Below are 13590 nucleotides of genomic sequence, written 5' to 3'. Positions count from 1 at the left end.
TGCAGATTTTGAGTTATCATGTTGTTGCAGCAAATGAGCGATATGTACAATTTTTTAATTGAATATAATTTTGAGTGCATCTGTTTTTTTGTAGTTAAAATTAAAAAAAAAAACACATGCCATTAAAACCAAATGAAAGAGTGTTTGTTTGTGGTTTTTAATGAAATTAACAATCACTGTAAACTACACCTTTAACAAATACATACATTCATACATACTAGGCTGACGCTTATTTTGATGCTTATAGTGAATGTGTTCCATCGGTTTCAACGTGCGAGAGATGGTTTGTGCGGCTCAGAAGTAGTGAGACCAAGAATTGAAGGCATTACCTAACAAGTGCTTGCAAAATAATTGAGAGCTACTCAAGCAGCAATTTTAAAACGTTTGCGAGCAACGTGAAGTCGAGAGACTTAGAAAGACGATTTTGTATGTTCGAAATGCCGAATCATTACTTGCTTGCCGAATCATGTGAAGCTCGGCCAATCAGACGAATGGACACCAAAGCCAAATATCCATGGCGCTAAGTTAATGGTCTGTATTTGGTGGGAACAAGAGGGTTCCTATATATTAGGAGCTACTGAAATCTGGCCAGACCTGTACCGAACTCAACTGATTCATTTAAATCATTGTTAACCAAACTCTCACAACAATTGATTTGTTTCGTATTCTAGTGTTACGATGTGTGTACACTGAACCAAATTTCTTATGAAAATATCTTTCACTGGCAACACTTGTAAAATAACTCAAGATCGTTTTTTTAAATTCGGTTTCACATATATAGGAAACTCACACATAGACGGTGTCCGCGGGCGTACTGCTGGAGACCAAGGATTTAAATCGAGCATCGCCAAATATGATACTGTAATCCTACATCATGACAACACATGTTGCAATACCTGTTAAAAACTATTTTGAACTAGCTGACCCGACAGACATTGTCCTGTCCATATTAATAAAATGCTTGTGTTAGATTTATGAATTTGTGAAAAGCGATTTGAAATGGGTAAAAATAGTTAAAAAGAAAAAAAACGTATTGTTGAATGATATTTTTTATTCTTATATGTATGTTTGGGTTATGTTTGATTTACATTTGATTTTAAAATTTTATCTCAGTAAAGCTGTTAACTAATCAAATTTTGGTCTGAAATATGAGTGATCACAGATCGAGCTCCTTTTCTTGATTAAACGCTTATTGACCAAGTTATTAGCGAATTTAGATATTTTGAGTTTTTATATAAAAAGTCGATTTTTGTTCAGTAATATGAGTGATCACAGATCGAGCTCCTTTCCTTGATTAAACGCTTATTGGCCAAGTTATTAGCGAATTCAGATATTGTGAGTTTTTATATAAAAAAATCGGTTTTTGGCCTAGAAATCACAGATTATTTTGAGTTTTTACATCACAGATCGAGCTCCTTTTCTTGATTAAACGCTTATTGGCGAATTTATATATTGTGAGTTTTTATATAAAAAAATCGATTTTTCGACAGAAATATGAGTGATCACAGATCGAGCTCTTTTTCTTGATTAAACGCTTATTGGCCAAGTTATAGCGAATTTAGATATTTTGAGTTTTTATATAAAAAGTCGATTTTTGTTCAGTAATATGAGTGATCACAGATCGAGCTCCTTTCCTTGATTAAACGCTTATTGGCCAAGTTATTAGAGAATTTAGATATTTTGAGTTTTTATATAAAAAAAATCAATTTTTGGTCAGAAATATGAGTGATCACTGATCGAGCTACTTTTTTTTACTAAACGTTTATTGGCCATTTATTAATGATTTAAGATATTGTGAGTTTTTATATAAAAATCGATTTTTGTTCAAAAATATGAGTTCTCACAGATCGAGTTCCTTTTCTTGATTAAACGCTTATTATCGTTTCTTGGATGGACCTAATGCGTCGTTGAAAAATAAATGGGGGAAACCTGAAACTGGATTTCCTTGATTCCGCCGTTGAAATTTCTTGACGATTGATTACAATATCATAGCATTTCGGAGTATTGCACCGTTCGGACAAATTTATCATTCTGGCACATTTCAAAAAATCTGGTCAATGTTGTAGATGGCGGTCGATCAACTCATTGTAATACATTCTCCTCAGTAAAGACACTCTTTGACCATTTTGGATAAATCGAAAAAAGTGGGCGTAAAATTGAGCGTGTTTAATTTTTCCTTATGTAAAAACTTAAATTGGAACTACGAACAAAAAATTAGCCAAATCGGTGTAGCCGTTTCCCAATTTTAGATAAATCGATAAAAGTGGGCGTGGTCAATTTTTAATTCCGTAAAAAACTAAGTTGGACTATGACCAACTTTTTAAAAACAAACAATTTCTAAATCGTTCCGGCCGCTCTCAACTGATGCAATTACCAACGAACGACATTTGATTTTTATTTATATAGAAGAAGACAAAGTGGTTGGGAAGTTTTACCTCACCCTCTTTATAGTCCACACCGTGCTACAGTGGAAAATTTTGGTCATTTTCGGATCAGATTTTTTATCCGAAAATTAACAAACGCTCTGTTAAATAGGTGGGACTTTAAGCTTTAATTTGTATTTTCGAACAAAAAAATCGAATCAAAAGTTATAAACGCCAAAAAAGACATTTTTTATTTTAGTTTTTTTATAAAAGTTTCTCATTAGATTTATAGGTCTTGCTGAGTACATTACAAATTTCAGAAACATCCTCAAATTCAGAAGTTGTTCTAAAAAATCCGTTTTTAGTGATGTTCGTCAACTTACGCAACTGTTACTCAGTCAGGTTTTGCTCATTAAATTTACAATTTTTGTTTTTAATTTCTGAGTTGCTCAACATTTTTGCATGCCATTTGCACAGGCACGAAAAGGCAACTAGTTTTGATATATCTTTTAGATAATAAGTCAAACATTAATTGTATATTAAAACTAGATAGGCGGCAAACGGCGCCAACAGTTAAAATCCTAGTCAAAGTTGCCAAAAAACTTTATATATTTCAAATGAATATAAAATATAAAAAAACTCATAAATATTAAAAATACGTTCTTGAATATGGTATAATTTTATTTTCGCCATTTTCGAATATTTCTGTTGACATAATAACTATAATTTCTGCAAATAATTATTGCTTGACATAGAACTTATTTTATGGTTAATTTCAAACATTTGCAAAAATCAATTATGAGATGCATTCACCTTATATTATGCACTGTGCGTGCCACGCCCAACTACTATTTATTTCGATCGATGCAGAATGCTCTCTCTGGTAAACATTTCACTTTGGAATAGAGTATCCGATAATGACTTGATTCGTTCTTTGCCTTAAAAGATGCGCAGTTATTTTGGCTCGGAATTCATATGTTGTTAGAAAGATGGGTGGATGGATGTAATGAAAATGCTAAAAATTTAAAAAAAATCACGCATTTTTAAATCATACACCCAATGTTTAATTTAAATTGCTGTTGTTTCTTTGGCTTGCTTATTTATGATTTTGTAATTTTTAATTTCTGGCCGAAATTGTCCAAATTGATTTCGAATTTTTGCAACAAAAATTGATTGTTCGAACAATAGACTTGTAGAAACCCTAATACTTACATACACACTTGCACAAATGTAATATTTATCTACATATTTACTCGTACTTATAGATTGGTATTTAAAATTAAAAAAAAATCCAAATAATGAAATAAAACAGCAGTATGATTTATTTTTAACGTTTTTTTTGTTGTTGTTATTGTATATATTTTTATTTAAAAAATACTCATATTTAATTATGATATACGTTTGAATGTGTGGCTGTATATACTACATACTACACATGCAGTAAAGTATATACACAGACACACAAATAAACGTATGAATTAATTACACGCAAATTGCGGATTTACAAACATAAACTTTTTTTATTTATCAATATTAACATTTTTACTTTTTGCTTTGTTTAAAAAGGAAGAAAAACGAAAAACACTACTAATTGAAGGATGAGGGAAAATAAGATTTAATATTTTGTTGCATTATATTGTTTTTTGTTGTTTTTTTTGTTGGCCTCTTATTGTTGAAGGGAGGTAGGAGACGGGTAAGGGGAAGGTAGGAAGAACGTTGTGTGTGTGTGTTTGTGTTGAAAGCCTTCTCCTTACAAAAATGGTAATATATGTTGTACTTCCATATACATATGTTTGTAGTTATTGTTGTTTATGATGTTGTGTTGGTATTGGTATTGTATTGATGTGTATATGTGGGTGTGTGTGTTTATTTGGATATTGACGAACAACATTATTTGGCTGTAGGGTGTATGTATGTGTACACACACTTACACATGTACAAGCGTGTGTTTGTATTTACATGCCACCATTTTGCAAATCAGCTTCATATGCTTCATGTTCTTCTTGTTCTTCGTCGAATTCGACATCATCGTCAGTGGTTGCCTCCTATGAGAAATAAAAAAGTAGAAAGAAAACAAACAAATGAACAAACAAACAAACAAATAAACGAAAAATCATCATCAACATCACCAACATCATCAGTGTAATGTAACAACGACGTGATGAAGGTTCAACAATAACAGCACGAGAAACAAAATTGAAAAATTGTTTTTAATTAAAAGTAGCAAATGGTTTCCGTTTCCTGTTCTACATACATATGACTATATCATCATGCATATTTGCAATATTAACAGTGTTGAGCAAAAGTGTAGATTCACACCTTTCTACCTTATACTCCTTTAGAGTAGCTCTAACGATCCTCAATTAAAACTCCCTGCAGAACAATGATCTTCTAATATTTCTTATCAGGACGTCTTTGTGTTTTGTAGAATTTGTTACAATTTAAAGTATCTCAATTTCAATTGATTTTAGCATGCGATTCAAGCAATAGACCTCTCGAAACAAATTCGTTGAGAGATGAATATGGAGTACTTTACTTTGACTTCTTTTTTTTGGAGTTTACCTTAACAAAATATCTTCTTCTATTTCTTATCAAGATGTCTTTGTCAACGACATTTGTAAAAAGTTATCACAATTAGAATAAGGAGAAGACTATAACTATAATTTATGTTACATTAGGTCGATCATTTTTCAATGATAGTTTTCCTGATATACGTTTAGAATGGTTGAATGCGATCGTTAGTTCACGAGATTATTTATTTTTGGAGGTTGAAAAATCTGAATCGTAGAGGACACATTTGACATTCGATATGCGACTGTGTATCCCTCTCCGTCTGATCTCATTGCTCTTTTTTCCGAATGAATAATGTATTTTCAGGTAATACGAAATGATGGAAATGAATCGACAATTGGTTGTATAAACTAGTAGTTCTATATGACAATCATTTAAAAATAGTTCTTATTCTCAAAAAGTTCTTTATCCGAAATCATTTTCTCAAATGGTGACAAATAGGGGCCGCATGAAAGCGGATCTAGACAGGAACAAGTAAAAAGAGCTGAATTTTATTCTATACTAGTTAACCGCCCCGGCTTCGCCCGGTAGCATTTACTAATGTTAGTTCGTCAAGTTTCACCAACCCACATACACTTGCCGCCTGTTCTTATTTACTTGCAAATAAAATATCTAAATTTGTACTGCATACTTTAGGGAGATTTTTTATTACAGTTGACTGGACTCAAAAAAATTACGAGTTTTACTGGGAATTTTTTAATTTTTTTTCTTTACAAACCATCTCCTGAAAATTTCGAATAAAATAAAAATCAGCCAAATCGCTCCAGCCGTTCTCACGTGATGACATTACATACATGGACCATTTATTTTTTATATATATAGATATTATTGCAGTTTTTTTATTTCTTCCTGTAGTTTATGCTAACTATACATACTTGCTCTTGAAAATTGTTGAGTATGTATGTACTACTAATATCAATACTACACCATTTTCAATATTAATTCACAAAAAAGGAATTGAAAATGAGATTGAGTATTCTTTGAAACTGATATTCAGAAAATACCTATTGAAATCAGAAAAGAACAATTGGAAATGAGATTTCCCATTAGAAAAAATCAAACGAAAATGAGATTTTCCATTTAAAATTCGGAATTTGTGTTTAATTTATAAATATACAAATAACTTAAGGAGTTCCATAAGCAATAATTTCACTTTAAAATTTGTTTGGATAAATTAATAAATAAACAGAGAAAATTCGGTTCCTACTACCAATAGGAACCGAATTTGTAGCCATTAAACAGAATGGTTCGGTTTTATTCACAGAAAGTCAGTTGATAAAGAAGAATTTCAGTTAAAGCAACAAAACTTTTGTTAACCCTTTTAAAATTTTATAGCCACAACTGTTAAATTCGGCCACTAAGGTAGAATCATTCGATTGACAACAAATTGTGTTGCTACTACGAATCTGTTTTCTCTATGTATAATTTAATTCAGTAGGATATATATTGGAAATATGTCAGTTTGGTCGGAGCCATTATATTCGTTTGAAATTATTGGCCTTTGGTATGGTTTTTAACAATGTTAACATAGATCTCAATGTATTGAATTGGATTGAGTCAAAAAAAAAAAATTTTTTTTCACTTGAACGTTCATGTGAAATATTCAGCCCAATTATGAATAAAAAATTCCGCGAGAGTTTGTTCCCCGGGAGTTTTTTTCCCATTGAATTTGAATAGGAAAAATGAAAAAAGGGAAAAACTCCCGGGGAATTTTTATTCATAATTCGGCTGATTGATTCGCGATAGGGGTGATTAACTTTCGTAATTGGTAAATGGGGTATGGCGAATGTTGAATATATTTATATGAATTTCAAACAATATTTTCCACAATACTTTTGCTCTTCACTGTATCTAGCAGCCTGGCGTTATGCTACACATCTACACATATTGTATGTTCATGGCTCATAAATGCTTTTCCTTGTGTAAGCCTTATCTAAATCACAATTTTTGTGTTCTTCGTAGTTTTCTTCAGAAAACCACAAACATTTATATTCTTTTCCAAATTTGTTGTTATTGTGAACATTAGAGTGCTCCAAAAAAATAAAATTGTGAATTTTGACCGTCCCCCCCTCTAGAATTGTTCTATGTATTGTAGAAACATATTGTGTAAAATATTAGGATGACAGGATAACGTTAACTGGTGGCGCAACGACGCTGAAGTTTTGAGGTGCATTTACAAGGGGAAAATATGCTATTTTTTCAGTTTTTGTAAAAATTTTGCCATTAAATAATGACTTTTACAATTTAATTTAAAAGAATCGAAATGTGTACGTAATTGTCGTTATAATAAGATATAAAAGACAAAAATTGGTGAAAAAATGTTAAAGTTATTAAAAAATCGCCAGGCCATTAACGTGTCTCAGGCCACTAGAACAAGAAATTTATGAACAAAATTAACATATTTTGAGAAATATTAAAATAAAAGCCCATTTTTACTTAAAATATATCCATATTTACTTGTATATGAGTTTTTGTCCTCGTAGGATACCGTTAACCTATTCGCAGGTATGACCAAAAAAATTAAATTTTTTTAACGGCAGTTTCAAAACTCCAATTTCAAATTTTTAAAAATTTTGTTAAACAAATTTCAGAATTTTTTGATCATCACATGGGGATTTATTGACAACATAATAGGGAATAAAAATGTGAAAAAAGTATGTCAATACCTCCCATAGTTTTTCCGTACCTGCGATATAAATTTTGCGATTTTCGAGAAAAACGAATTTTTTGGCCATATTTTGGGGAATGACCAGAATTTCCTTACTGTAATGATTTTTAAGTAAAAGCTATTCAGAATAATATAGTCCAGGTAATTTTAAATATAGTCTGAAAGTTTTACTAAAATCGGAAAACTTTAACCCTTAAATCTTGAAGGTCAAAGGTCAATTTTTTCAATATTTGGAATTTCTCGTGGAAAGATAGCGAAATATTATATATTTTTGGGCCGATTTTGATGAAACTTAAGAAAAATATAAAATGAAGTCTAGTATTCACAATAACGGTACAAAAATGGAAATTAACCCTTAATAGCACTTGGGGTCCAAATGACCCTCAACTTTTAAAATCACGAAAAACACATTCATTTTGACCCCAAGTACTCTTACTGGTTAATTTCCATCTTTGTACTGTTATTGTGAATACTAGACTTCATTTTATATTTTTCTTAAGTTTCATCAAAATCGGCCCAAAAATATATAATATTTCCCTATCTTTCCATGAGAAATTCCAAATATTGAAAAAATTTACATTTGACCTTCACGATTTAAGGGTTAAGGTTTTCCGATTTTAGTAAAACTTTCAGACTATATTTAAAATTACCTGGACTATATTATTCCGAATAGCTTTTACTTAAAAATCATTACAGTAAGGAAATTCTGGTCATTCCCCAAAATATGGCCAAAAAATTAGTTTTTCTCGAAAATCGCAAAATTTATATCGCAGGTACGGAAAAAATATGGGAGGTATTGACATACTTTTTTCACATTTTTATTCCCTATTATGTTGTCAATAAATCCCCATGTGATGATCAAAAAATTCTGAAATTTGTTTAACAAAATTTTTAAAAATTTGAAATTGGAGTTTTGAAACTGCCGTTAAAAAATTTAATTTTTTTGGTCATACCTGCGAATAGGTTAACGGTATCCTACGAGGACAAAAACTCATATACAAGTAAATATGGATATATTTTAAGTAAAAATGGGCTTTTATTTTAATATTTCTCAAAATATGTTAATTTTGTTCATAAATTTCTTGTTCTAGTGGCCTGAGACACGTTAATGGCCTGGCGATTTTTTAATAACTTTAACATTTTTTCACCAATTTTTGTCTTTTATATCTTATTATAACGACAATTACGTACACATTTCGATTCTTTTAAATTAAATTGTAAAAGTCATTATTTAATGGCAAAATTTTTACAAAAACTGAAAAAATTGCATATTTTCCCTTTGTAAATGCACCTCAAAACTTCAGCGTCGTTGCGCCACCAGTTAACGTTATCCTATCATCCTAATATTTTACACAACGTGTTTCTACAATACATAGAACAATTCTAGAGGGGGGGACGGCCTGTACCTAGAAAGTTTTTTTCGTCCATACAATCTTGGAGCACTCTAGTGAACATTTACATTTACACGTATTCCTTACATGCACATAGATACATACATGATTTACATGTATGTAACTATGTTAGTGCGTTTGTTTACATACCTGGTATTGTTGATATTCCGATATCAAATCATTCATATTCGATTCAGCTTCAGTGAATTCCATCTCATCCATACCCTCACCAGTAAACCAATGCAAGAAAGCCTTGCGACGGAACATAGCTGTGAATTGTTCCGATATTCTCTTGAAGATTTCTTGAATAGCGGTGGTGTTGCCAATAAATGTACCAGACATTTTCATGCCACGTGGTGGTATATCACACACAGCAACCTTAACGTTATTTGGAATCCATTCGACGAAGTAACTGCTATTTTTGCTCTGTACATTGAACATTTGTGTGTCGACTTCTTTCATGGACATGGGACCTAGGAAGATAAAAATAGTAAAAAAAAAAATAAAATTTATGAGAAATAATTTGAGATTTTAAAGATATGTATGTATGTATGTAAGAATTTTATTAAACTTTGTCGAGTTAAATATATTTATCGTTAGCTTATTTCGTTTTTCTGTGGTATGAAAAACCTTTTTTTTCAAGTACACATTTTTTTTGGAAAATTATTGATAAATATCTTTTCACTTCTTTTCTAGTTTGTTTTTGAACAGAAAAGAAAAATATTTTTTTTTTTGGAAAATTTTGTGTTTTCGTTTCTTAATTTCTGGTAATTTGTTTCATATTAAAAATGTTTTGAGAGCAACTTTAGTGAATAAAGAGCCTATAAATCAAATAAAAGACTTAATGAAAACGTGTTATAAGGAAATGAGCTAAGTCCACTAAAATAATATCAGTCCAATCCTGAATAAAAAATCCGTTGGAGTTTTTTCACATTTTTAACACTAAATTTGAATAGGAAAAGTGTGAAAAAGGGGAAAAATTTAGTTGGCTTCGTTGGGGGCTTAGAACTTTTGAGGTTTTATTTTCGGTCTCTAGTTACATTTTAAACATCATCTATTTGTCAATAAAATGAATTATTTATTTATAACAATTTTTCGAGCAGGTCCTATTATTTCCCAAACTACTTATCAAGAAATTCCTGATATAAAGGATTCCCTAAGTGAGTTGTTGCAAAAACTGAATTTTAAATGATAAATGATAGAAAATATGTGAACACCTTATTTTCGGCTTGTAGTAACATTTTAAACATCATCTATTTGTCAATCAAATGAATTATTTATCTATAACAATTTTTCGAGCAGACTATTAATCTACAAAACAAGTTATTGGTCCTATAAAAAATTCCTTCATGTCAATTATAATGCAGCTTGATCAAAGCTTCTTGAATAGTTAAATTGAAAAAAAAAACTTTATTAATACATTTCAGTAAGTACATTTTCTAATTAATTAAAATTTTAATTAAATGCGTGTTTAAAATTATAATTAATTTGCCAAAATTTGTTTTTCATATTTTCTGCTTTCGTTTTCCTTTGTACCCGTCAACATGTTTTTAACTAATGAACACAATTTTATACTTAATAACCAACATTAACAATTCCGTTTTATCTTAAATTCTAAAAACAAAAATCAAAAGAAATTGAAGAAAAACAAGTAATAGTGCTATATTCGGCTGTGCCGAATCTTAAATACCCTTCACCAAATTATACTTCAAAATTTTAAATATTTTTAGGTAAACAAAATTTAATTTTTTTTACAGTTGTTTTTTGAATTTTTTGGAAAAAAAAATTTTTTTTTGTTCATTTAAATTTAAAAATTTTTTTTTTTTAAATTTAAAATTTTTTTTTTTTAAATTTAAAATTTTTTTTTTTTTAAATTTTAAAATTTTTTTTTAAATTTTTTTTTTAAATTTAAAAAATTTTTTTTTTTAAATTTTAAATTTTTTTTTTTGTTTTTTAATTTTTTTAAAAAAAAAAAAAAAAAATCTGGTTCAAAATTTTATTCCCGATTTTGACCCATTGTAGGTCCAACTTTCTATGGTCTTATATACGTCGTTGCAAATGTCTTTGAAATATCTATCATTAGATATCCATATTGTCTATATTAATGTCTTAGTAATCCAGATATAGGTAAAAAAATAGGTCAAAAATCGAGGTTGTCTTGGTTTTTTCCTCATATCTCAGCCATTTGTGGACCGATTTTGCTGATTTTAAATAGCAAAATTCTCGAAAGCATGTCTGACAGAATTATTGAAGATTTGGATCCCGAAGATATCTGGGGTCTTCAGAAAACTGATTTCAACAGACAGACAGACAGACGGACAGACAGACAGACAGACAGACAGACAGACAGACAGACAGACAGACAGACAGACAGACAGACAGACAGACAGACAGACAGACAGACGGACATGGCTTAATCGACTCCGCTATCTATAAGGATCCAGAATATATATACTTTATAGGGTCGGAAATGAAAAATGTAGAAATTACAAACGGAATGACAAACTTATATATACCCTTCTCACGAAGGTGAAGGGTATAAAAACCAACAAGCCTACAAGAAGACAAATAACAACATAAAAAAACATATATTTTATTTGACTGATGACTCATAAAACAAAACAACAAAAAAAGGAACATAAAAATGTTTAAATTAAAATACAAATAATTAGAATTATATCAACTTTAAGACCATAGAGACCAAACCAAAAAAAAAAATATGTAAAAATACAGGTCGTGCGTGTGCGTGCCTCTCAAATATTAAAACAAATGAGCCTTAAAATAACTGACAAACAGCAATGTACTTATGACGTCCCAGCAATTCTAGGAGACAGTCCCGAACTAGTGATTTTACCCATTTACCCAACTAGCTATGAGGACTAATTATTTTAACACGTGCATGTCCTAAGCACCCTTTTTGATTACAATGAGACTGTCTGATAGCTGGTCCAAAGTAGCCAACGTCTTGAATTCACATACTGGTTACATCGCGACAATGCAAATGACTCAAATATATAAATTGGAGTCATCCAAGTGATAGGACATTAGTGACAATTACTGTCTATAAGGGATACATTGACTGCTTGTTTAACTGCTGGGGAGTATGATAGAAAGGGAGTGAGTGTGTATGTATGTGAGTGAGTGAATATCCTGTGTAAGTCAAGTTGTTATTTGGAACATTCATTATACCCGTGGCAAAATAATTAATCAAAAAATTTATGCGTAAAAATAGTGGTCTTCTGGGGATATAAACACACACCACTGACTGCCAATGGAAAACTGCGTTGCTTCCATTTGGTTTCTAAACACATTTGAACTTTTAACTGGGTTTGTTCGGTTGTAAAATCTATTTAAAATTTCTACTTAAATACTCGTACATATTCTTATTTTTTAATTTGCCATGGTAGCTGAAGGCCAGTTTTATGGTGGTGAATGTAAGTAGTTGTGGGGGTTTTATTTAAAGGTGTCAGGTGCATGTTTGATGCTGTTTGAGAGCTTTGAGATTTGAAAGACGTTTAAAACGTAGATTTTATTAACGTTGGCCAACATTTACAATTTATGTGTTTTTATTTATACGTTTCCTGCATAAATACACTTAAGCTTATGAGTTTTATTTTAGTTAAGTTTTTTGTTTTGTTATTTTTGTTGTTTTATTAAATGCAAATCTTTGTTGGCCTTTAAACTGCAAAATAAATGAGCTGAAATTTTAATGTTTTAATATTGTTTCATAAATACTTAGAAGAGGTCATAAAAATGATTGCCACACAATTTGTTAGATGATAAAAATGGTAATTTTAAAAGGCACAGGTATGCAAAATAAATGGTAATAAACATACAAACTAGGATTTTTCTGTAAACGAATGTTTTTTTCAACTCAAATTTATTGTATTTGGTACCATTCGAATTGAAGCCATTAGACCTTGAAATACTATTTTTCATGTCTGAAATGGTGTTTGAACGCTGTAAAAGAAAATCAGTTTTGCACCGAATTATTACTTGCGATGAAAAATGGATTCTTTACGATAACCCGAAGCATAAGAGATCATTCGTGAAGGGTCCTATCTACTACGAGATGCTGAAATCTGACATCAGAGAGTCCCTGTACCGAACGCAACTGATTCGTTTGAAGCGAGAATTTGCCGAAAAACGCCCATAATATGCGGCAAACCTGAAATCGTAATATTCCAACATGACAAAGCTCGGCCACATTATGCAATATCTGTTAAAAACTATTTAAAATTAAGTGGGACAGATCTTGCTTCTTCCGAATTCTAATTGTTTCGATCGATGCGCGCGCTTTCTATGGCATACGTTTCACTTCATAATACTTCTTCTCAAAAACCGAGCAGTTCTTTTGGCTCGGAATCCAAATGTTGATGGGGAAACGGTTATAGCTAACAATGGCCAATACATTAAATAAATTTATATTGTACAAATGATTCAAAATAAAAGCAAAACAATTGAATAAATCATACACCCAATGCAAATAAAGCTTTTTTTGAAAAGAGAGCGGAAAAAGAGCAACGTTATTTATCAGAAAATGAATCGGCTTTAAGAAATCGAACTCGTAATCCCCGAACTGACAGACTAACTTGTG

At 30.6% G+C, this 13590-nt stretch overlaps 1 protein-coding gene across 1 annotated transcript in view; it reads right to left on the bottom strand.

Moving 5' to 3' along the window:
* Positions 1-3683: 3683 nt before the first annotated feature.
* betaTub97EF (beta-Tubulin at 97EF) overlaps positions 3684-13590 on the bottom strand; it is a 117296-nt gene continuing 107389 nt past the window's right edge. The window contains exons 6-7 of the mRNA XM_065515955.1: positions 9144-9466; positions 3684-4408 (exon numbers count right to left, since the gene is read on the bottom strand). Of these exons, the coding sequence (XP_065372027.1) occupies positions 4319-4408; positions 9144-9466 (413 nt within the window). The 3' untranslated portion in view covers positions 3684-4318. The remainder of the gene's footprint in view (positions 4409-9143; positions 9467-13590) is intronic.

This window comes from Calliphora vicina, chromosome 1, assembly GCF_958450345.1.
Source record: "Calliphora vicina chromosome 1, idCalVici1.1, whole genome shotgun sequence".
Taxonomy (NCBI): domain Eukaryota; kingdom Metazoa; phylum Arthropoda; class Insecta; order Diptera; family Calliphoridae; genus Calliphora; species Calliphora vicina.
This window is presented reverse-complemented; position numbering and strand designations above follow the sequence as displayed.